Source organism: Varanus komodoensis, unplaced genomic scaffold (genome assembly GCF_004798865.1).
Source record: "Varanus komodoensis strain SLA01 unplaced genomic scaffold, ASM479886v1 scaffold1, whole genome shotgun sequence".
In the NCBI taxonomy this organism is placed as follows: Eukaryota; Metazoa; Chordata; class Lepidosauria; order Squamata; family Varanidae; genus Varanus; species Varanus komodoensis.
The window spans coordinates 130952393-130978122 of NW_025335268.1; the positions used below are offsets into that span (position 1 = coordinate 130952393).

Here is a 25730-nt window from a genome sequence, read left to right on the forward strand (position 1 = left end):
AGGTCTGTATTGTGTTTTACCTTGGGAGAAAAGAGTGCTGGAGTGGGGTTGCACGAGCTACGTTTGCAACCCGACATGCAGACTTCAGGGGCTGGATATCTCCATCCATTGTTCCAGTGGTCTATCCTTTGTCTATAGGATGTGCCATGCTTCTACTCTGATAACAGGAGTTCTTTAAAAGAAAAATCAACCACTGAATTATCTGAAGTCAACATAATATGACTGGTCTGTTTTAATTTAAACAAATACACGCTGTGTTACAAATATGAGTCCCCCAATAAGTTATATAAAAAGCTCTGCAAAATATCTGCAAAAAGGATTTTTTATTTTATCTTTTAAATAAAAACCACCATATAGCTAAGGCAATTGGATTACTCATTCCCATTGAATAAAAGATTCATACAGAGCTCTGAATTTGATCTTCAGCCATAGCTACTTCTTTCGGCCCATCTTTGGTGCCTTTCCAAGGCCCTGGATGTATTTGCGAGGTATATGGTAGTCCTCTGCAACACAATAAGTTCAGAACAAGTAATCTGGTGCTTGGCAATTAGGGCATTTTAAAACAAAAAACACAATCATAGATTATCCTAGCATGCTATATAAAGGCTAATTAAAGCTGCTCAGCCTGTTTTTTGTTGTAAATGGACTCCTATGCATCTAAGTTCAATGGAACTTACTCCCAAGTTAGTGGCCATGGGAGCTGCTAAATCTTATGAGTCTTCATTAATCAATTAAAGCTGCACATAAATAATATAAAGGCTCAAAAATATATTTTCCAGGAAGCAGTTGTGTTAGTCTACTGTAACAAAAACCATGGAGGCTTATGGCACCTTAAAGACACATTTATTCTGGCATTAGCTTTCATGGACTATAGACCCAAAACAAAGGCATTTTTTATTTGCAGATGATGCATGCATATTTTGCAACAGTCACTCTATCCTGCCTGAGGGGGAGGACTATTTCTATGACTGGACCTGCTACCTCTAGTTTTGTAAGTGACTCTACTAAAAATAACATTTTTCAAAACTGCCAATTTAATCGGGGATATTTTAATTGATTAGAAAGTTCTGAGAACTGAGGAAGGCTGCAGCCCTATAAGCCATCAGCTGGCCTTTGGACTGTAGTCAAAGATTTTGCAGAACTAGTAGCTCACACACTCCTTAGGATTGTTCTGCCCAAATGCGATCCTATGCAAACCTACCTAGGAATAAGTTCCACTGAATTCAACAGGACTGATGGCTGCATAGTTCTGTACTGGACTATGCTATTAATCTGACTCTTTAAGGGCACAAAACCATGGCCTTCTGAGAATAATCTGGGGGCCCACGGGATTCGGCAGAGTCCCAGCACTGAGGTCAAGTCCCCAGCCCAGCCCACTCACAAACATGGCTGAGAGAGAGGGGGTGGGATTTTTGTTGGAAAAGCTCAGGAGGGGAGAAGCCTGTGAGGTAGACTTGGACTGATTCCTTTTGGCATCTTGGCTTTTTTCTCCCCCTCACCCCAGGACAACTGAAAATGGCCATCCATATAAATGCACCACCATCATGCCTTGTTCTGGCCACTGGGTGCTCGGCAAGTATCTAAATTCAGAAACTTGTGTGCATTGAGGGGGGTTGGCAGTGGACAGAACATGAAACCCTCATTTCCTAAGAAATGCTATGGTGAGCTTGCGGTAGATACCTACCTAGCAGCAACTTAGCAAGATGGTGGATCTGATTGCCTTGTATCTGGACCTGAGTTCTGTCCTTTGTTCCTGGGAGAGCAGTGATGGTGGCACCAGCCTGGACTTTTTGCTGAAGAGTATTGGCAATAGCCTGTGGGTCCAGACCATACAGCTCAAGATTCTTGATTATTGTTACCTAAACGCCCCAAGAGAAGGGATTATACAGTGCATTATGACATGTTAACAATATAATTTTTCTGATAGTTTTACTTAAACGTTTTCTTCATTCATTTGATCTAATAGCATCAGAAAGGTTGTGTTTATAGGCCCCTTGTGTCTGATCCACTATAATTAAGGAAAAAACCAGAGGCAGGGGTTTTTAAGTCCAGGAATGTACATTTGTGTTGACACAGTATGATACTCCAGGTACTGCGTTCGCTATGGTGAGAATTCCTGTTTTGACAGTTATGACCAGGCTTCAAAGAGCTAGGGTAATGGTCTCAGTCTGTTGGGCAATCTTTCTCCTCTCGGTTACAAGGAAGGCAGCCTGCACCACAAAGAGTGTTTTTCAGGGACAAACCTGCAGATAATAGTATTGTAACACAGGAAACATTTGGCCAAGCAAATTTCAGAAAAAAATAACAAACACTTTGCTGAATTGTAGACTCTTGGGTAGTGTAATATGGCTCTGCTCAGAAAATGCACTCTTGTTCTTACCTTTTTATTGGACGATCTCTGCGCTATGGTTATATTAATGGGGGCAATGTTTCCTTTCCTCACAATAGGTTCACGTCCAAAATAAATCACCTGATGAAAGGGCTGTAGTTGGTCCAGACACCTGCCAGAAAGGTGATACTAAGATTTAAGTGTATCCAGAGCAGACTTAAGCATCTCTGACTTAGCCAGTCATGCACTATACTACCAAGTGGGATACCACACGGCTCAGTCCTGGTCCCAGCACTCTTCAACATTTTTATTAATGTCTTGATGAAATGGTGCAGGGAATGCTGATCAAATTTGCACCTGACACAAAATTGGGTGGGATATCTAATACCATGGCAGACAGATACAAGATTCAAGGTGATCGCGAAAGGCTGGAGCACTGAAAGCAACAACATGCAATTCAGTAGGGACAAATGCCAAGTTCTGCACCTAAGAAAAGGGAACCAAATTTGCAGTTACCAGATGGGAAGTCCTGGCTCACCAATACCACAAGCAAAAAAGGATCTTGGAATTATAATAGATAATTCATAGATCACAGGTTGAATATGAATCAACAGTTTGATGCAGCTGCAAAAAATGGGTAGTGCTATATTGGACTGCATTAAAAGAAGTATACAGTATACCCGTGTGAAGTCGTGGTTCAGCGTCCGCAGCTCAGTCTTTCGTGGAATTTTCCATGCAGTGGCAAGCAGCCTCACAAGATCGGTTTGGACTCGCTCGGAGAAAACGATCTCTGCATGAGCGCGCCCGCCCCCAACCCGGCCCACGCCCCCCACCTGCACCACTGGAGGCATTTGAGAGGCAGTTGGACAGCCATCTGTCAGGGATGCTTTAATTTGGAGTCCTGCATTGAACAGGCGGTTGAACTCAATGACGTTATAGGCCCCTTCCAACTCTGATTCTACAATAACATTTGTAGAATTGATCCAGAAGCAGCTTGGCTCTACCCACCTTAGTTGACAAGACGTATTCAGGCCAACATTTCACACCCTAGTGCCTTCCAGACATTTTTAACATCAACTTCCATCAGCCCTAGCCAACAGGGCCAATAATCAATAATGCTGGGAGTCGTAATCCAAAAACATCTGGAGAACACCAGGCTGGAGAAGATGTGTGCAGGCCATCTTCTGGAGGGCAACAGAACAATAGCTGAGGAATTCTATCTATCTTATGAGGCTACCTCATAAACAGGAGCATCCCAAGAAAAGTTTTATTTCTCACTTGAACTATTACTTGATGATTGTGTATTATATAAAAGAAGACAGCCAAACCCTCCTGCCAGTGGCAGCCTTAGTGGAATCCAGATTAAAGTTGCAAAAGCTAAAAGCTATGCAACAGAGCATCTGGCGCCAAGCCTGATTTTTTCTGAATGGTCCGAGCCTTGCATGTATTAGAAAGCATCTCAGATTTCCCACATGTTGAGGTTAATTCATAAAACCAGAATATATAGAGGAGTACGAAGAGAGGCATTTTTGAGCATGGCCTGTATTACGCAAGATATTCAGGAAAGTATGTGAAGCAGCAGTTAAGAACTGTTCACCTGCTCATGAGGTCTTCCCATCGGAGCTTTGCGATTTCATCTTGCTCTGATTTGTTCAGCAAGCAGTCACAGAGGAGAGGATTCACCTTTACAAAGCTGTAATCAAAGAACCCCAATTAAAAAGAAGTGTGATCTTACTACTATCTGCTCAACAAACTGGAAATGCAGCGTCAAGACTGTCTAAAAGTCTAATGTTCTCAGACACTATTTGCCTCTTTAGTACTGCTGAAAACTGCACAGGATTTCTACAGCTCTTGTGTAATTACATGGTCAGCTTGGTGCTAGAACCATACTTGACAGCTTACAATGTATGAGAGCTATTTCAAATAGTCAAGGAAAAAGCCTTTTTGGTTTTTGATGATGCATGGAAAGGGCCACAGCTCAGTGATACAGCACATGTCTGGCATGCAGAAGATGACAGGCATCATGCCCAGCATCTCCAGGTAAGGCTAGAGAAACCCCTGCCTAAAACCCTGGAGAGCTCCTGTCAAGTCAATGTCAACAACACCGGGTTAGATGAACCAATAGTCTGATTCAGTACTAGGCAACTTCCCATGTTCCTAGCCTGGAAGAGGTATTTCCAATTTCCTCAAAAGGCACAGAATATCTCTTTTAGCCATCTGCTCCTCTTATATGCACATGTATTAAAAGTAATTGCAAATGTTTAAAAATCTAATCTGATAAATCAAGGCACCATTTTTTCATGATTAATAATCAGAAATGTTGCAGACCTAATTAAAATTCATTTGAGTAGTAAATGGAGATTCCTTTAAATTGAGCAAGCAGCCCTAAACATTTTGAAAAAGTGGTATAGTTTTAAAACGTACTGATTCAATCATGCACAGGTACATCTGCACAAGTTTTATGGGTGTACACACCAAGCAGTGGTAGATACATATTCAAGCAGTCCACACAGCACCAAAACCTGAATGTGCATTCACTCCCTACTATAATGCAGTTGGAAATAAAAGAGTGGCCAGAACAGATCATACAGCGTGAATGACTGAGTATTCAGACTTGGCATTTGGTGAGTTATATGAGAAAATAGTGCTCTTCCTTCTAGCAGCAATCCTGCCCCCTAGTTAGAAGTGCCTTGCCGAGAACACAAGATGCTAAGAGTGCAAAATCAACTGCTGCATTCTCTGTAAGCTACCAGAATAGACCAATGGGGTTGGTGGCCCTTTATCTCTGTCCCAAGAAGCTTTGCTTCTAACATACTTTTTGTCTGTTTCATCAACCAATTCATTAATCTTCACAAAGTTGATGACCGCGTCTCTCACTTCACTGCTGGACAAGGTGTCGCCTTTCCTGTAGGAAAATGTAAACTTTGTTACTTGCTTCATTATGCTTTGGAAGCAAGACCAATTATTCAGCCCTTGCAAGATGGAGACTGCAGAAACACTGTGCTTGAAAGAAGAATGCTTAATGTTTTCTTCATTCAAATTTTAAGTGTGAGAACCAAACTCTTGAATTTGGCACCTAGGAACATTAATGTTTTCTAATTTTTGTCCTGGCAGGCTATTCTTCCAAAATGCTACACACTTTCACTGGCAAACCTCAGCTGTGGAGAAGTGTCTCTTGTTGAAGCATCTGCCTATTCACTCTGGAGTCTGATATACACACACTCACACAGCCCTCACCCTACTTTTGGAAACACTTGACTGTCTCATTCTCTCCAAATGTCCTTTACCCATCATGTCAGGCAAGATGTAAAGGAACGTTTAATAACATCACAGGCAGCTCAAGTGGTTGGTTTCCTTACTTGTATCCAGAGTCTTGGAACATGGGAGCCATTTTGGGAGAGACACCATAAAGTGGTATGATTTCTGGAGAGCGGTATGGCTGTTCTCCATCATCACCTTTACTATTTTCAGCAGGCAATTCAGAGGCTGCTGTTTCAGGTACTATGAAGGATCTGATGCTGAAATGCAAAGAAGATCAGCTACGTTAGCAGGAAACACTATCAGGACTTTGTGGTTCATAGTTCAGCTTATTAGCCACTGAACTACACTATTTGACACATAGATCATTTCACAAAAAGAAGAAAAGGTGAAGTGGGTGCTTTCTTATTTGCATAATTTTACACCCAAGTTTTTCCATTGGCTCGACAAAGACCCAAATACATGACCATTTTAGGCTCATTCAAATAACTCATTTGAGGAATCAGGAGAGCATCAGAGGGTCGCTCAGTCCCACATCATCTATCTACTTGGTTGCCAGCAACTGGGGCTGGTTTTGCTTTTGCTGCAGACATGCCTAGCTTCCTACATTCAACAAATGGTTTCACAATTACTGCTATTGTGGAACTATCACCATCTGGATTATCATAAAGTGTGCTTAGAAGAAAGGGCCAGTACCAGTGGGGCGAATGGCTAGAATGCTGGATTGAGGCTTGGGAGATCCAGGTTCCAGCTGACACTCAGACATGAAACTCACTTGGTTTCTTTGGGGTAGTTACAGACACTCATCCTAGCCTATCTCACAGGGTTGTTGCTGTGAGGATAAAGAGGAGAAGGATAAGAGAAGAACCACCTTGTACAACACCTTGGGTTCCTTGCAAGAGGAAGAAAGGCAGGGCATCAATGTAATAATAATATTTCAATGAAGTGTGCAGGTCCTCCATTGCCATGGCAGACAAGGGAAGCAGCTCAGTCAACAGCCTCACCTGCTTGGAACATGCTCTGCAATTAGCTGTGCCTTTGACACATGCCAAGCCCCATTCTAGTCAGGCAAATGAACCCACTGAAAACTTTAATTCATTTTGAGAGTTCTTAAAATGGTCATGTTTTAGGAATGAGTTTGGATTATCTGAATTGGTTTGGATTATGATAATTTGGATTATCTGAAAAAATTACTTTTGCTATCCCTACAAAGTTAAACACTTTGTGTGTTAAAAAGTTGTGGATTTTGTTTCTTCCCTCTGCACATCATATAATTCTATATTGTGCAAAACCTCAGGCTCACTTGCAAAAACAAAGTTCCAATCAGAAAAAAACTTCACCCTATTATTCTGCACAGTCTTAACACCAGATCGTAAAGCTATGTGACATACCTGGGTTAGGGAGCCTACTCTTTCCAAGGGATGGGTCATTCATACCTTGGGTCCAGGTTTCTTGGGCTGTCCTATGCTCCCACCTCACTCTACTCCACTAGGCTTTTGGCATGAAGATGCAAGAAAGTTCCAATTAACAAGGAAGGAAATGAAAGGCTCAACCACAACCTTCCCAGCAGCAAAGGAAGATGCAGAAACAAACAGAGCTAAGACCGAGAGCTTTCTTACTCGTACATTTGTAGTAATAGGAACAAGGGATTTTACAAGGACCTATCATTACCATGAAGGTTCCAGGATTTTTTATTGTTCTAGGAAAAGAAAGATCCCTCCCTCACCCCATACACTCTCATCTACAAACAAGCACAACAGAGTAAATCACAAACTACTCAAGGACAAGGGGACTGGAAGAGAAAAGTACTAAAAAGAGTACCTCTCAGCATTCCTAGAATTATTCTATAGTAAAGGAAACCAGGAGCTCCTTAGACCTGATTCCAGTAAAGTCAAGCTCTGGAGGTAGGGTGAAGAAAAGTTTCATCCACAGTCATGGATGCCATCTCTAGCTAAGCTCATATGCAGGCATAATCTAAATGTCTCCCTGTCGTACATGCCTATACAAGCTGTCAGCCTCCCTGACATCACAAGTGGCCATTGTGACAGGGTGCTGGCTGTTCTCACAGATTACTGCAGGAGCCCTTGCCATCACATCTATGAAGGTGAAGCACAAATAAGACCTTTTAAAAGTTACTGTAAGATGCTAACTCCATAATGCTATGCATGTATGACATCATAGATGGGTGGTGATGGGGACAGTGTAGAACCCTGCAAAGAACACGACGCACAACAGAGCAGAATCAAGGAGCCAACCCCCATGGTCCCCGAGGAGAAAGGAGAAGAGGGGCTGCAGTGCTTCTTCATCACCAATCCTTCAACACTTTTAGCGGAAGTGGGAGGAAGACTTGCGAAACGAGCATGGGCAGCAGTAGGGAGAGATGACAGGTAAGCACGCCTGCTTCCAACTCTTACAGGGAGATAGTGTGATGCCAGTGTGGCCAGAGAGCCAGTGTGGCATAATGGTTAAGCGCATGGGACTGGGACTCCGATGATCTGGGTTCTAGTCCCCACTCAGCCATGGAGCCAACTGGGTGACTTTGGGCCAGTCACAGACTCTCAGAACAACCTACCTCACAGGGTTGTTGTTGTGGGGATAAGATGGAGGAGGAGATGTAAGCTGCCTTGAGCCCTTTGTAGGAAAAAGGCAGGATATAAATTGAAAAATAAATAAATAGTAGGGCTTGCATATGGAGATGTATAGGGTAGGGAGAAGATAAAGCTAAAAGTGTCTGAAAGCCATACCAGTCTCCTGAAGGGTCTATCTGTTCACTTCCTCTTCTAAATCATCATTCTTCTACACCTTTCTCTGCTGTTAATACTCCAGCATCTACAGTTTCCCTGATAACAGCATGCAGTGGTATGGTAATGAGTAGATTAAATAAGTCCACATCCGAAATAGGTAATGGTACTTATACACGGCAGTTATCCAATAGCAGCATTTCACAAACTCAAAACTGCTAACAGATGTCCACCTAATCTTTCTGTTTTCCAAGTACTTGCGCATTATACTTGCACAACCATTTGTGCAACCTGGTTGAAGTCTCCTTTTGTGCATAGTTTGGAACCAAGTTTCTGCTAGCACAACATAATTTGCACTAATGAAAAGGTAACAGTTGCATATTGTAATGCATGCCTATTTACTGCTGCAGTCAAAAGTACTGGATATAGTAAATTACTCACACCCAGAGTAAATTACTCATACACAGAGTGTCTAGAGCAGAGATAGGAACATATGACTAAGGATCCTGCCCATTATCACTTCAAGAGAATTGTGGGAAAGCAGAATGTAAAGTGAATTAATTTTTGTTGTAGTAGTTAGTATTCTCTTTATACCCATTGAAAGATACTAGCTCTAAAGGTTTTGAAATCTTTTAAATGGTTGGCATAATAAAGGTCCATAATATTCAGGGTAGCTAATATTTAATTGATATCCACAAAGCCTAGTGATAAACAGAAGGCAATTTAAAAATGGTATATATTTTGGTTAGCTTACTCTCGATTTAAGATAATGTTGGTGATGCAGATAAAAAGGAATAACTAATAACAAACAGCAATGAGAAGCTACATTATAGAAGGAAATTGATCAGGACTGCAAAAGCCTGGTTTTGAAAATCCTTTCATGCCTTTAGAAACTGAAAATCGGCAAGGTTTCAATCAGGCAAAAGCAACCCTCACTAAACATTGCTTTTAACAACGAAACAACACAACAGATACAAGATCCTGCTCCCCCTTCCATTCTAGTTTGGTGGGGGAGGGGGAGAGAGAGAGAAATGTAGAAGAATTGAGCAATGTAAAACATTAACAAAACTTTTTTGGGTAAGAGGTACCTAAATAGTAGCAACAGACTTTAAAAATAGAGTAATATTATTTTCCTTTTGGAAAAAAAACCTATGCAGCAGCAGAGCACTCTGTGGGGGAGTTTGCATGACATAAAAGTCCACCATGGATTCATTTCTTCTTGAAGAGCTGCAGTGTGTGCCAGCTGCCATTACGAATATGCAAACCTCAGTCGGGTTGCTATGGCTAAGCAGGAAAACCAGGCCAGCTGTGGTTATCTGAGAGTTAAACCACAGGAGTTGTAACAGTTGTTTAACCCTCAGATAAACACCACTAGGTGGGTTAATAGGATATAGCTAAGGCAACCCCAATGGGGTGCATATTCGTAATGGCAACTGACATGCATCACAGCTTCTCACGGGTAAATTAATCTACAATGAACTGCTGTGTTGTGTGAACCAGATCTACCCATGGAATTGCCAGGAAAAATGGCTGCTTTTAAATAACTCGTGCATACAACAGGACAGCTGTTTTAAAATCTGCATTTAGTGCAATGCAACTTTGTAAACAAATGTGTTAAACAGTTTAGAAATGGTGATTCCATACCTAGTTTGGGTCACTAACGCAAGTCAGTATTACTGCTGATGCCAAGTAGCGATTTCCAATGTGAGCCGTTGATGCAACAAAAGGTAAAGTACTGATTTAGCTCCCATTGGAAAGTAATACTTGTATAAGTATTATAAGTAATACTTATAAATAAATTTTATGGGCTCCACATTATAGAAGAGACATAGTTAGGTTAGAATTAGTCCAGTGTAGGACCACAAGAATGCTAGCCGGGTTGGGAGGGATGACATGAAGAGAGATTGAGGGAACTGGCTCTATTCAACCTGGAGAAGAGGAGACTCTGAGGGGATCTTTTAGCAACTTATAGGTATGTGAAGGGATGACATGTGGAGGAGGGCCATGACCTATTCTTCCCTGCAGTGGAGGACAGGACATGTTCCAATGGAGCAAAGCTCAGGGAACCAGGCTGCAAGTTGGATGTTAGGAAGTACTTCCTGACAGTCAGGACCCCTAGGATATGGAATGGGCTTCCAAGGGAGGTGGTTGAGGCACCATAAGAGAGGGTGTTCAAGGAAAGATTGGACAAGCACATGTTGAGGATTACATGACTGGAGCTGGGGGTCAGACTAGATGGCCGGGAGACCCCTTCTGACTCTCTCTGTTTCTATGTAAACAGAATACTTGACTTGCTCATAGCTCTCAATAAAGAAATCCTCTCTCATTAATACAGAACTTAAGACCTATAAATAATCAAAACTAAAAACAATAGGAACCTAAAGTAAACTAAAGCATTAGAATGCAGTCCCAGTATCCACTATTATTATCTCCATTATATGGTGCATGTTCAGATAGAAAAGACATGTTTAAACATATTTGGACATGTTAGTGTAACTTAAAACAAAAAAGTACTGAAATCATTAGAGTTGTACAGGACTGCACCCTCAATGTGCTTGAAGTTTTTGCTCAATGAATTGACAGTACAACTTGCCATCAATTACACAGAGATGTAATTGTGCACAGCACACACATGCAAGCACACACAATCTTCTTGTTTTAAGCCTGCTGTTTGTGGTAACTGATAAACTGTTTGATGAGTATGCATTTATTTTTATCAAATCATCAGTGATTTTACATATTAAATTCTCTTCCTCGCTTTCTCCTCACCACATACCCATCCACTAGATCTTAAAGTAGGGGTCTTGCTTTAAACTTGGATTTTATAAAGGAGGATTTACAGCTGTACATCCAGCATACTCAGTAGGGCAGCTTCTCTTGTTTAAAATTTCATTTCTTCTCCTAAAGTTAATACCTACAGTCCTTCTCTGGGTGCCTACTAAGGAGAGGGCCTTTTCAGTTGTAGCACCCTGGTTCTGAAATGACCTTCCTGGAGAGGCTCACCTGATGCCTATTTTTTAATATTTTCTCCCAAGTAGTATGACTTTGAACGTAAGGGTGACTGTATTATGGCTATCCAGCAGGTAGTTCAGCCTTTCCCATTCCTGCCACTGGCCAGGCAGGATATGAAATCAAAAATATCTTGAGGGTATCAGGTTGGAAAAGGGACTCAGTGGTAGATCATATGGTGATCAAAATGTCCAGGTTCAATCCCTGACTTTCCACATAGATTCAAATGAATGTATGAATAAGCATGGACTGAGATGACAAAAGGCAACATTTCTGCTTATTACTTTGTTCTTAAATGCAGCTCAGTTCATTCAAGAGTATTACATCATTCCAAACAAAACACACCCTTCAATCCATTCTCAGCTCCACTATGAAAACCATCCATTTAGAGCTTCTGCCCCTCAATTTTGACTTTGGCTAGAACGGGTGCAGGATATTACCTTTCATGTCGCCAGTCGACATCCACAATGCTCTCCACCCCCTTACTCAGCTCTTTCACCTGGATGATCTTCTGCTTCTGCATTGACTGCAGGAATTTGGAGAACTAAGAGAGAAAGGCAGTTAGAACCTCGATGTTGGGACAAATGTGTGTGTGCCAGCTGGCTGCTTGCTGCAAAAAGGAGACAAAGCCAGGCCTTTCAGAGCTTCCATCACTGACTGGGGACAGAAGAGGAAGAAAATGAGAGTCCCTGATCTTTGTAGTGCAGGTAGAGCCTTGGTGGAGGTACAGATTCTAATATTATCATGAGCTTGCATAGGATGTCCGTTGCAGTGAGTGGGGAGGTGAAGTGGCTCCCCTACTGTTTTGAGGATGGCCTGCCTGACAGGGATGTAGCAGGCAGAGAGGTGAGAAGCAGGCAGACAGCAATCTACACAATCTTATCAGCATTACATAATTCCATTTCTCAACCTTTCCATGGCTCAGAAAAACCAACTCACCTTTTTGTAGCTAGATTTCTTTATGTCTAGTTGTTGACCTTTTGGACTAGTGGTAAATTAAAGGAGAGAACAATTACATACAAGAAATAGCAGAAATCAAGCCTAAAGATCTCTCATTAATGGCTACACTTTAAAAAGAGGCTTCCCTCTATCTACCCCAACCTCTCATGTTAAAATTTTCTGAAAACATTAACATACTGAGATTGAGAATATAGAGTTTAAATTCCATATAAAGCTGGGGAGGGAAACTTGTGGCCCTCCAAATGTTTTGACCTATGACTCCCATTAGCCCTAGCTAACATAGCCAGTGGTGAGGGATGATGGGAACTGTAGACCAACACATCTGGAGGGCTTTGATCTGCAGAAAAAGCCAGTCTGCTGTAGACTCTGCAGTCAAATTTGTAGAAATATGAACTCATGTGAATCCATTGCAGATTTCCATGACATCCCTATGTTATTGCAACATTGTGTTCATTGAATTACTTTTTCAATGAATGCCAGTTGATCTTTCCAGCCATTGTAAAAAGATCCCAATGGACCAAGAGCCATGAATTTTTGGCCACAAACAAGTAGAAAGTTTAGGGACTATATTCTAATGAAAGAAGAGTTTGGAAACCTTTGCTTTCCAATGGGACAATGAATGTTCCTATAGAAATCGTGCTTTCTTCCCAATTAAATGCTGATGCAGGAAACAAAGTAGCATTTTTACCTTTGGCAGCAAAAAAAATGAGATAGCAAGATAAAACTGTAACAAATAGCCATGGAGAAACAGCTCTGGGCTGAGCTAAAGTTGTTTGATGCCTTTGTAAAATTCTTTATACGATGCTGGGTTTTGAAATATCAGCTTTGGATTAGTATATTAATTTGTTGCAATATATTTGTTTTGCCCTTTAATTTGATGAATTCAGTTTTGAAGAACTAAATTATACTGAAATGTGAAGCACAATAGATTTAGATAAAAATCAAGAAGTCCAAGCATAAGCAAACTTCAGCAGCAAACTTGCATCTGGCTTGTGTAACATTGTTCTTGTTAAACCTACCAGCATGAGAACATGTAATTACGCAGAAAGGTGCTGGCCAGCAGAGGGAGCTCTGTCTTCTTCACTTTACATTTTAAGGCATGGAAGAAGCATTGATTAAGCAACACATCCATTTGCTCTGTAAGAAAAAGACAGAACAATTTGCTCCCTATTAACCTCTGCACAGAACACAACATTAGCCAGTTCACAACATATCATTCATGCAGAGTGACCCTCTCTGCTTCTGCCTCTGAGTTGTATCTAGGTTAAAAAAGGGAAAAGGGTTTCACAGTTCAGAGCACAATTGCAAACTATGTACTTGCACAATGACTCATGCAATAGCTTATGCCTTGCTTTTAGCCACGGTAATACAGGCAAACAGAACTGAAAATGAACTGAGAAGAATGCAAAGGGCAAGCATAATACCAGTAACATTGCACTACAGAAAGACAGTGATCACACTGGAAACTTAATAAAAGTATTCTTCATGTTTAGGAAGTTAGTGGGCATACTGTATGTAATCTATTATGCATATTAGAAATGTTTTCCTCCTGTTGTTAAAACACCATACATAGTACAAAATGACATTTTCTTCCTGGTCTTGGTGCATCACACATGGCCAATTCTAAAATCTAGGATTGGGTAGAGGCCCCCATCCTTCTTTAGTACCATAAAGTACTGGGAGTAGAACCAGTGCCAAAGGTCAGGTGGAAGAATGGGCTATACAGTCCCCTTTGAAAATAGTGTAGCAACTTCCACTGTTAGGACAGAAGGATAGTGACATGAACAGAACAAAGAGAAAACTGTTTCAAATTTGATTTGGTATCTTCTCTCCTCAATGGAGAGGATCCACCTATCCAATGTTATGGCTTTCCACGTGGGAAGAAAAGTAGAGATGTCAATCAAACCAGACAGGAGAAGGCTTATCAGTTGAGCTAGAGTTGATTCTAATGTTCATATCAATTAGGTCAATGTTTTGCCAGCCTTTTAAAAAAATGCTTCTCTATCAAATCCAATAGAACCAACTTTGCATAGAATGGACATTCATAAAGCGCTGGTGTACTACTGATCCAAGACTGACTTGTTTCACTATTCTCAGAAACATTTTATTTGTTCTGGTGGCAAGCACATAGGATTCCCTATGTCTTCCCAAACATTGGCAGCCCAGCTTATAAGCTTGCTAGGCTGAGAGATCTCAGGCCCACTGAAGGCCTGTTCTACAGAGGTGTCAGCAGCTTCCACTGTTCTCCTTGCTGGGATTCTTCTGCCTCACCTCTGCAGAGCAGCTACCTGGTCTACACCATTGACCTTGGTGAAGCACTACAGATGTGATGCCCATGCCAGAGCAGACTGTGCCTTCAGCAAGCAGTCCAGTCTTTGGTTCTCTGGTAATGGCACGAACCCGCCTCTGGAAAGGTAAACTTGCTAGTCACCCATATGTGTGATGCACAGAGACCATGAAGAAAAAAGGCAGGTTGCTTACCTCTAACAGTTGTCCTTTGAGAGGTCATCTGTGCATTCACACAATATACCCACCATCCTCATATACTGAAATAAACATGTCAATAAAGATCAGTTTTGACCAATACTGAAGTCAGTCCATCAGTTAGTTCCTCCCTCAGTCCCAAGGTCACAATGTTGGTCCTGAGTGAACTAAGGCAATGGACAACAACCTGTCCTATATACCAGCACTGAGCGTGCGGAGAGGGACCCACCAAAACTCTCTCAGTGGCAGAATGTTCCTAACAGTCTCTATGCAGGAGCAGAGCCCATGTGTGTGAATGTGCAGGTGACTATTTGAGAGTTAAGCAACCTGCCTCAATTAAGCCTCCAGAGGGAGCATGCCCAAGCATATGATTATGTGCATGACTTCCAGTATTTATAAACATTGAAATAAGGGCATGTACACTGGAATTTGCACACACATATGTATGTGGGCCACCTCTCCTGAGGCTTGTGTTTCTTCACACTATGTATGCTATTTGTGCATTCAAAATACATCCATAACCCTCTTAAACATGCCAGGGAGCATGCTATTTTCACATTTGAAGGACCAAGGCTGTCTTGTCACATAAACAAGTAATTACTATTATTGTTGATTATTATTAATTTCATGTGTTTACCACCAAATCGCTAAAGTTCTCTGGGCAGTTTACAACTGTTGCTCTCTTTAGCAAAAGTATGTTAATGGAGCTCATCTAGAAAACAATTGCCTGTACACATTCCTGCAGGTTTACCTTGCAGATGCCTACTATTTTCTGGGTTGGCCTCTTTAATCATTTCTGCAGCTCTGTTTTCATTGGGTTCTTCTTTCTCTCCCATATCAGCACAATGAACAGCTTCCTCTGTGCTTAGATTTTCAAAGTCTGTGTGCAAGGATGGGTCAGCAGAGAGGATATTTTGGGGTACACTGACTTCCTCCTTTTCTTTATCTTCTTGCTCCTCTTCTTCAGCACCCACCATCTCTGAAGGTTCTGTTTCTATGGAGGCTATTGTGGGAGGGCATGACTTGTCACCAAAAGCCCTTTTTTATTTAAAAAAGAAACAACAAATGGCAGAATAAATCTTACTCCAAATTCCAATTTCAGTAAGAGGCACTCATAACAAAAAAAAAGTCAGGACTGAACCACTTAAGATATATTGTTATGAAGAATCATTCCCATCACAAAAAGGAATACTTGCTCCAAGGAACAGAAAGAGCAGCAGATGCCTGTAAATACCTGCTCCAAAAGGATTATCAACAAGCGTATTCCACCAAATTAATGCATGGGTGTTGAATGTCAGCCTAAGGGTTGATTTCTGTTTTGCAGAAGTTCTTAGGGGACACATTCCATTAGCCTGGTAGATGGCAGAAGGTATATGGCCAATGTACAGGCATATTTTAGCTTAATGCTCTGCTATTAGCCAAGCCTTAGGGAAAGGCATTTCAGCTGAAGCTGCATGAAAGCTGGGAAACAACCAAATGCTTGGTGATCACAGGAGTGCAGGGTGGCAGTCTGGGGGAACCCTATAGGTCTCGATCTGACCCCCAGTTTTGAGGTTATGAGCCCATGATTTAATTTGACTGATGTGCAAGAAGCCAAACAGACATAACCAAAACAAGATCCTGCTTACATAATCTTCATCAAGTTCATACTTTTATTTTGAACTAGAATGTGACCTGAAGCCCCCCAAAATCCCACACCCTTTTGGTTTTGCATCCCACTGGGTATAGTGCAGACTCACTTTTAAAGTAAGTTCTAATGAGATTAAATCTACAAAACTGCAATTTTATATTGCAGTCTAGCATGTGCAAGCTATTCATAGATTTTTTAAATTTAATTTTTAATAAAACATGTAACTGTTAAGTTTAAAAATCTAAAAACTCTAATTCTTAAAATGGTGTTTGAACAAAAAGATTACAGCAAAAGCAAAGGGAAGATCGAGGCTAGTAAGTCATTGGTAGTTCAAGAAACTTATAAGGAAAGCCGTCTCTCCAAAACACTGATTTGACTGGCAGGAGGCAGGAAGAAAAGGGGAGCATCATTCCTATTTAATAGCTCACTGAGGCTCAGAGGTTGAAGCCTCTCACAAGAGCTCAAGGAAAACAATGGGCAAAGTCGTAAATGCTTATACTTTCACTGCAGTATAGTATCCATCCATCCATCGAGTGTCACATAACATTTACCTGGGTGGCTCAGAGCTAGCAAGTTTATAGTTCTCACATTTGTCTGGATTGGTGCTATAAACCTGAACTTCTTAACTATTCTTCAAAATCATACATCTCTGCTGATTTAAGATAATGGGAAAATACCTCTACCTCTGACATTCCAGGCTTTCATGAAATACCTTCTACAATCAGAACTGACCGTTCAAATTCTACATAGAGCTATTTATTTCTGCATTTTGCAATGCTCAGGGCATATCTTTTCCTGACCTTAGTTTTGGAACTCAGCTTGCCAAACCCTTTGAGTAATATCTTGGCAAAGCTGCCTACAGGTTCACTCCTATTTTGTAAAGTATCCTATTATGCACGCACCATAAGTGATCCATATACGTATGCAGCACTGTGAACCCTTTTCCTTTCATTCCAGCTGCCACCATCTCTGCAGTGGACATCGTAGCTATTCCAACAGCCACAGGGGCTCTGGGGGAAAAAAAGTATGTTGAAAGCAAACAGCAAAATTCTCACTCTGCCAAAAGCATGCTGAGCATTAGCAGCTCCCAGACAAGAAATCTCTTGTTTCAAGTCATGGTTCAGCTGTTGGACATGTGCTTTAGGCACACATGTTCCTTTTTTCGCTTGCATTCCCACACCTTCTTCTACTTACAGGTTCACTGTGGCAACCACAGATTGCCATGATGGCCAAGTCAGGCAAACTATAGTTCTGGCAGGCCATGCTTTTCCTCCAAACAAGATTTGGAAATCTATTTCAAACTGGTTTTCACTTTGAGTTTCAATGCAAACTATGGTTTGCACATATCAGATCCCAATATGGTTCCTGATACTCTTTCTTTAGATACTGTACAACAATGAACCTTCTTTAAAATCCATTTGGCTCCCAAGAATTGGAGGAAAGGCTTTTATGAGTATGAATCAGCAGCAACAACCTTCCCTCCCCAGCATTCTTTAGATGTGTTGAATTACTATTTCCATCATCTCAAGCCTGCATGAATTGGGAATGAGCAGCATATCCCAACACATCTGGGGGACACTAGGCTGGTTTAGAACTAGGTTTTATTGGATGACATGTTCCTTAGAATGAAAACATTCAATACTGTTTGACATATGAACAATACAATCTCACCATCTACCAAATGCACAACATTTAAGAAAATGTCTGAAGCACTAAAGATGTCCCAGCAAAATTGAACAAATCTTTATGCAGTTTTTCCTAATGCAACCTGCTCAGCCTTGTGCTGTTCTTTTGCCTACATAGAGTTGGCTTTGTTCTTTGTTTTACCCTGTGAAAATAGACTATAAGAATGTGTTCCCAAAGAGATTAAATGTTTTAATATTTGCATTCAAGAGAAATCATACCTGTTTCCCACCAAGGTAATAGCACAGAGAGTACCCTGTTCTACCTGAGGAAGACCACTAGGGGACACTGTAACCCCTGGAAGCATTAAATCTGTGGAAAAGAAGCTTCATTAACATCAAAACATTTTTACAATAGAGTAACCCCATCTCCCTCACTTGCTCCTCGAAAGGAAGGAAGGAAGGAAGGAAGGAAGGAAGGAAGGAAGGAAGGAAGGAAGGAGGGTGGGCGGGCGGGCAGGCGGGCAGGTGGACAGACAGGAGCAAAAACATTGATAATTGGATAACAAAGTACATTAAGAACATTAAAAAGTCACGGTGGATCAGACCAATGGTCTATCCAGTCCAACATCTATCCAGTCCAACACGCTGTTCACATTCTGGCAAAGCAGCTCTCCACAGGATCCCTCAACCAGAACAGGTACAAGAGTTCCCCCTGCCCACATTCCTCAGCAGCTAGTGCATACTATCTCTGTTAACCGAAGTAGTACATAGCCAGCAAGGCTGGTAGCCTTCTCCCTCGTGAATCCATCCACTCTGTTTTTAAAGTCATCTACACTGGTGGCCACCACAACTTCCTGTGGCAGTGAATTCCATAGTTGAACTATGGGCTGTGTAAAGAAATACTTTTAGCTGTCCTGATTCTCCCACCGTCTGCTTCATAGGGTGACCCCGGATTCTAATATGGAGGGGAGGATGTTTCCCTTTTCTCTTTCTCCACTCCATGCACACTTTCAAACATCTCTGTTTTTTTTTTTTTTTCTCCCCTTACTTTCCTGTTTTCTATGTTAACAATCCCAGTTGTCGTAAATATTCATCATAGGAGAGGAACCCCTTCATCATTTTAGTTGCCCTTCTCGGTACTTTTTCCAACTTATGTCCTTTTTCAGGAGCAGTGACCAGAATTGCTGATGAGGGATACAATACAGGCTTAATACTTGGGCAGTAATCAACCTTCCAGTTTTTGAATATTTAAAGGGGAGTTCAAAAGCCTGCTAGATCTGAAAGATTCCGCCGGGTCCCTAAAAAAATAATACAGTAAGCACCAGATATGCTTCTTTTTTGGGGGGTGAGGGGAGGACATAACCATTCTGCTGAAGAGCCCCTCTCTCTGGTCAATACCCACTTTAGCTGACTGCAGAATTACCCAGAGAAAGGCTTCAACAGAGGATAATACACAGACAAACTGGGTGTTATTGACATTTTTCTTTTACAAAGGCTATAAAAAGATGAGAATTGTCCTTTTTTTGTATCTTATTTGGTTTTGAGATATTATGGGATAAAATCTTGGGTGTCTGTCTGTGTATGTGCTGGTCAGTTTCAACCTAAATATCAGTACTTTGGAAATTATAAGTACAGGAATCCACATGCTTGCTCAGGAAGGCAAGGGTGTGCAGGAAGTTCAACTGTAAGTCAGGGAAAGAACTTAGACTGAAATGGCAGTTGCAAAAGTGAACAAAAATGACTATCCTCTGGATTACAGAAAAACCAATTTTAAGATAAGAATGTTAGAGAGGAATATAGAATGGGAGTGAGGTGGAAAGGGAAGAAAAGGATGTGATTTTTTGTTGTTGTTTTGGATACCCATATTTTGTCTGTAGGTTTATATCCATTCAGTTCTTAAAACTTTTTCCTATTAGCAATTTTTTTCCATATAATGTTAGAAATTGTTACTTGAAATATTCTGGTCTTTTTTCTTTTGGATTATGCAATTTATGTCTAACAGCTAATCCTCACCCTACCTACTGTAGGGTACTACAGTACTACCTACTTCCAAGATGTAGGAAGCTTTCAGGCTGGCTTGATAGAGGCAGACAGGAAAAAGTTTTCCACCAGGTGCCAGTAGAAAAAGTTACAGGACTGGTAAGGCAAAGAGGACTGGGACACACTATTTGGTTACTTTCCCTTCCATTCATGTTTTATCGCTGAACTGTAACACACTAAAGAAGTATCCAGCAATTCTCTCAAACTGTCATTGCAGTGTTAAAAGGACATTTACCCACTGGGAAGTAAATTTTACTGTCCTACAAAAGGAGCTTAAATCCAAGCAACATGGTTAGGATGGCATTTTAATCAATCAACTCATGACCAACTCCACAAAAGGCATGAATGGTACCATAAAGACTTATTTTGAGGATCTCAGCTCAGCCTCTTACCTGCTCCTCCTGCTAGTTTGTGCAGAACAGGTGGCCACGTGGAAAAGATGGGAAGAAGGTTAGGATAAGACCACAAGGTGTACACTGCCCAACAGAGAAAAGAAAAGGAAATGTTGGTATTACATACTTTGCTTGCCTTCATTTTCCCCGTTTCTCAAAATGTATCATTAATCCAAGCTTAGAATCAAGAAATAAATACATGACTAGAAGCCAGATTGCATAACCCAACCTTAATTTCAAGCTAATATCTGTACTGATATGGAAACTGCCTTATACTGAGCCAAACCATTGGTCCATCTAACCCAGAATTGTCAACACTGACTGGCACCAGTGTTTTGGACTTTGGGTATAATTCTTTCCTAATCCTACCTGGCAATTAAAATTGGGGAACTGAACCTGGAACCATCTGCTTTTAGAGACTGTGTTCTATCTGTCTCTTCCCAGCTCTCATTAGTGCTATGAAGCCACAAAGAATTCAATCTTTTAGCAAGGAATAATCAGTGTGTGTCTATAAGAAAAAAGGGAAGGAAATTAAGTATTCTGCCTAATGTTCATAACCGGCTGGGAGAAAATCCCATTGGAAAGAAGGTATGTGGGGTTTACATTACAGTCAATATCTAAAGAAATGTGCTATTCTTGGAGCAGGCTGAAACACATACGTATTTGTATTTCATCTATGACTGATAATGGGAGTGGCCACACTTTATCAGGAGAACACACTTTGCATCAGAAGGTCCCAGGTTCAGTTTGTTCTAGGTAAATTGGTTGTAAGTATTATCAAAGATAAAGGCAGTAAGCATGCCAAGGGGCAGGCCATGCTGAGAAAGAATCAGTATGGCTTCAGCAAAGGTATGTCCTATCTTGCTAATAATTTAGAGGGTTTTATTTTTTCAGAGTGTCAATTACTTCTGGACAGGGAGACCTCATAGCCATTGTTAATTGGATGTTCAAAAAGTTTTTGACAACTCACAAACCCAAGATTCATTAGCAAACTCCACAGCCATGGAATAAAAGCAAAAGATCTTTTAATGGCTCAGTAACTGTCAAAGAACAGAAAACAGAGAGTAGGAATAAATAGAAAATTACTCCAGTGGAGAGATGGGTGGGAGGGTGCTTGTCCTGCATGGGTTTCCCATGGCCAGGTGGTTGGCTACTTTGTGAACAAAATGCTAGACAAGATGGACTTTTGATCTGATCATACATGGCACTTCTTATGTTCTTATCTCTGGCATATAAAGGCACAGCTAGAAAATGTTTTCTGAAAACATTGAATCATTGCCAGTCACTGTCAACAAAGTGTGTGAAGCAGACGAACGACTTATCTCAATATCAATATGTCAGCAGCATAACTGAGAAGTAGCGGAGTACCCTTCCACTTTTAGAAATAGGGAGCTGGTATCATCAAGATTAAATCTGTCATGGAACTGGTCCAAAGTGAAACAGAAAACCAAACTTAAACCGCCCCAGTCCTTGAATAACAAATTGTCCACTGAAAGTTTTCTGTACCTGTTGGATACAGCACTTTTTCTATTTCAAAAAGGATTGGATTTCTGCTATTGGCATAGACTGTGAGAGCCTCTTCCTTGTGAGCATACAATTTAATAACATTCAACTCCTCTTTATTTGGCACAAGCTCAGATAGCTGTTCAGGAGTGAGGGTAGGAAACGTCGCTGCGACATCACTTCGCAATTTCCGCCTGCAAGAGTCAATCAGCCATTTGTTACTACAAATACCTCCTGAAATATAGTCAACACTAACATTTCATCTAGTTTCTTTTCCTGCTTGAGACTGCTAAACATTTGAAAGTTTGCTTGCTTACTTTCAGTCTACTACTTGAATTGACAATGCTCATTGTCTCAGACCACGATCTTATACATGTTTAGACAGAAAATGTCCTACAACTCCTCATATTCCCATAGCTATGCCAGCTAGGAAGGCTGGGAGTTGTTAGTCAGAAAATGTTCTACATGCATAGCATGGCACCTTTAAGGGCTTAACTATACATTTTTATCCCACCACTCCATCAGTGGCAATTTACAAAACCATACAAACAATCCAATTGCACCATTACTTGAAAAAGAGAAGATCATGATCCATTTTTAAAATAGTAAGTTCACTATAAATCATTACCCTATCTCTTAAATCATATATCATCATTTTTCAGGACCAGTGCTTTAATCACACTTTCTCTTCTGTTAACCTAAAAAGCAACAATTACACTACAAAGTTATCATCCTCTGTCTAGCTTTTCACATCAAAACGAGCTGAGCTTTGGCATTTCAGAAACATTTCCATTCATGATGTATAGTCACCTTCCATTTCTTTGCTATTTTCATCTTAGCCTACTTTTAATGTCTGTCTTAAAGCTCTCTTAAAATCAGTGAGTTGGATCCAAAGATGCCCTTCTGCATGCAGAAGCCATCTTCTGCCCATGCTATTTTCTTAAAAAATATATCCTTCACTGGAGCAATGTGCCATCCCTTTCCCAACCTGGTGTCCTCCAAATGTTTTGGATTGCAATTCCCATACTTCCTACCCAGCATGAAAAAATGTTTTTATTAGTAACTTTCATACTACCTAATAGTTCTATAACAGCCTAACAAGAGTTCCTAAAGAGAACCATGAGACAATAAAAATAATAAAACATTTCATTAAAGTAGAATGCAAAAACAGTTAATATTTTAAAAACAATTTAACAACTAAAACAGTATTTAATACAAAGTAGACCCGTTGAAAAAAAAAATGAGACATAGGTACCTCCATTAGCCATTAGATAACTTTATATCTTTAAATGCCTCAGTACAGAAAGCATTCTTAACTTGGCTCCAAAAGGATAACCAGGGAGAACATCCCACAATCAAGGGCCTATCACCAAGAAGGACCTACCCCTAGTTACCAGCCTCCAGGCCACTCTTGGAGATGGCCCTCAGTGGAAGGGTCTGATGTTGACAGTAGTTAATAGTACACTGAGGTTATGAGTGGAATTCGGTCAAGCCATGTATGAAGGATTAAAATCAGCACTTTCCATCAGGCTGAGAAGCCAATGAAGTGAGCCACAATTGCTATTATGTGCTCATGCCCCAAATCCTGTGTATTACTCTGCTGCTATATTTTGCACAAGCTGCAGCCTCTGAACAGTCTCCAGGGGCTGTCCCACATAGAGTACATCACAGTAACGTAACTTAGATAATTACATATAAAAACTCTAACATTCAAGTACTCAAATTATCCATTGCGACTTTAGTAGCATGGTATAGTCCAGAAAAGGGTTGGCAAGTTCAGGAAAATGCAATTTTAAGCATGACCTTATGTTTTCAACAGCCCATACATTAAAAACCGTAATGGCTGAGAATGATCAAAGCTGATGCCCAATACATTTGGAAAGCAGGCTGGGAAAGGTTCCCCAATATTGTGTTGACTTTTCAGTTCTTAATGTGTGATGAAGGATTTTAGGGATTGAAAGTTCCTCTGATACCAAGTGTGGCCCAGACTGGTCCTTACAGCTACACTAACATGGAGCTGGTGATATTGGAGAAGAACTTAAAAAAAATTAAAAACTGCCAGGCTGAAAAGCCCAGCAAAGTTCTTCCTTGCACCCATCCCAAACACTCACATAGACCTCTTGTCTTGGGCAGTGTAAGCCAGCAAGGCTTTGGAAGTAGCAGATTGGCCACTTCACTCCTACCCCAAACCCATTTGGGATTGTACTGTAAGTTTAGGTCATCCCTTCATGGAAGTTATAGGTTCTGAGCTAGTGTTTGAAGGCAAAAAGGCATACAGGCCAGGAGTGGATTCCAGGAGTAAGAGTGGGTTGATGCTAACATTGAAAGTTGCAGGTCTGCTGTCAAAGATGGCTCTCCATTTTATGTCAATTATTTAATTTGATCTGGCATTTTGGAGATACAGAACACTTTTTCTTTTCTCTCTCTCACCATTTTTAAAACACAGTTCTTGGGTTCTAACTTTTGAAAATCCTAAACTCTACCCCAATGCTGCAATACTGAGTTTCTAGCAATCTCAAGCATAGATGGATACCTTTATTAAGACCAATAAAACTCCTACTAAAGGTATTACTCATCTCCACTTACTGAAACTCTTGTCTATTGCTTTAAATCCAGAAGAGAAATTGCTCAACTTTTTTTTTTTTAAATAGACCATTAAATTAAGGACTCTTCAAAGATGCGCATCAGATAAATCAAACTAAATCAAACTCCCATACACACATAACTAAATCAAACTCCCATACATTCCTCATCAACTGGCAACTTTGGCATTTCACATTAGCAGCAATAACAGCAACAAAACATAAAATCAAAGGGTAAGAGAGACTGCATTACACTGATGGTGGCATTAAGTTAACAAGCCATTTGAAAAGCAATCTTTGTCACTATGTAGAATTACAATCTTCACCCCATCTGCTTTCAAAACTCCTCCGTTCAAACAGCCTTTGCATAGAATCCTGTTCATCTTTAGAAAAAGGAAAATTCCCAACATGTTTTTTTTTTAATTTAAATACGGATGGGAGCGGTCCTGAAAAGCTGAACGATTAAGATAACCTACTACGAAAGAAAAAAGAAGAAAGCTCACCTATCAGACCCTTTGATAGCAGTGTTGGATTTCACTCTAAAAGCTTTGGCAAACATGGTCAAAAAAAGTTCCAAGGTTCAGCAGGCAGCTGAAATCTCCCAGGTTTCCTGCGGGTTCCCCAGCGAGGCACGTATCGTTAGAAGGCAGCGCCCAGGAACGAAGCGACGAGATTCCCCCCGACCTCTTTTTTCACTGCATGGGCGCAGCCATTATGCAGTGTTCCAGCGAAATGAGTCCGTGGAGCAACAAGGAACACCCCCGAGAAGCAGCTGCTGCCTCTACCGCTTCCTGCTCTGGTGATCGCCTGTTAGGAGCAACGTCGAAGCGTGATAGGCTGCCTTCCCCGTCGCTTTGCCTCGCTCAGAATTACGAACGGAGGCTTGTTGGCTGCAGAGAAAGCAGAAAGCCTAGCAGCAGCCGCAAACTTCATTTAAAGCAGCCGCATCTTGAGTTTTGGCGCTAGGATTTTGGGGGAGGGCTGCTTCTCATCGACTATTATGAATTTTGTAAAGGACCTAGTTCCAAGACTAGGGCCCGTGTTTGATGTATATTTGCATCTCTGTTGTATGCTTGTAAACTTCACTGGTGGTAATAGAAACCGAGTCGATGAGGGCATCTTATAAATTGGCAATGGTTTAGGGCTGATCTATGCATGCTTCGTCCGGCCCCCCTCC

The 25730-nt window shown here is 41.0% G+C and overlaps 1 protein-coding gene across 1 annotated transcript; it reads right to left on the reverse strand.

The window, feature by feature from the left end:
* Window positions 1–308: 308 nt before the first annotated feature.
* Window positions 309–25261, reverse strand: EIF2D (eukaryotic translation initiation factor 2D). The gene is made up of 15 exons (XM_044446282.1): window positions 25057–25261; window positions 21975–22165; window positions 20469–20552; window positions 18316–18406; window positions 17314–17421; window positions 15533–15819; window positions 13317–13434; window positions 12277–12322; window positions 11778–11881; window positions 5689–5847; window positions 5145–5234; window positions 3927–4022; window positions 2381–2501; window positions 1685–1859; window positions 309–503 (listed from the first exon to the last, which is right to left on the reverse strand). Exons 1-15 carry the CDS (start codon window positions 25110–25112, stop codon window positions 433–435), a joined length of 1797 nt encoding a protein of 598 aa, XP_044302217.1. The 5' UTR covers window positions 25113–25261; the 3' UTR covers window positions 309–432.
* Between the last annotated feature and the right edge of the window lie 469 nt (window positions 25262–25730).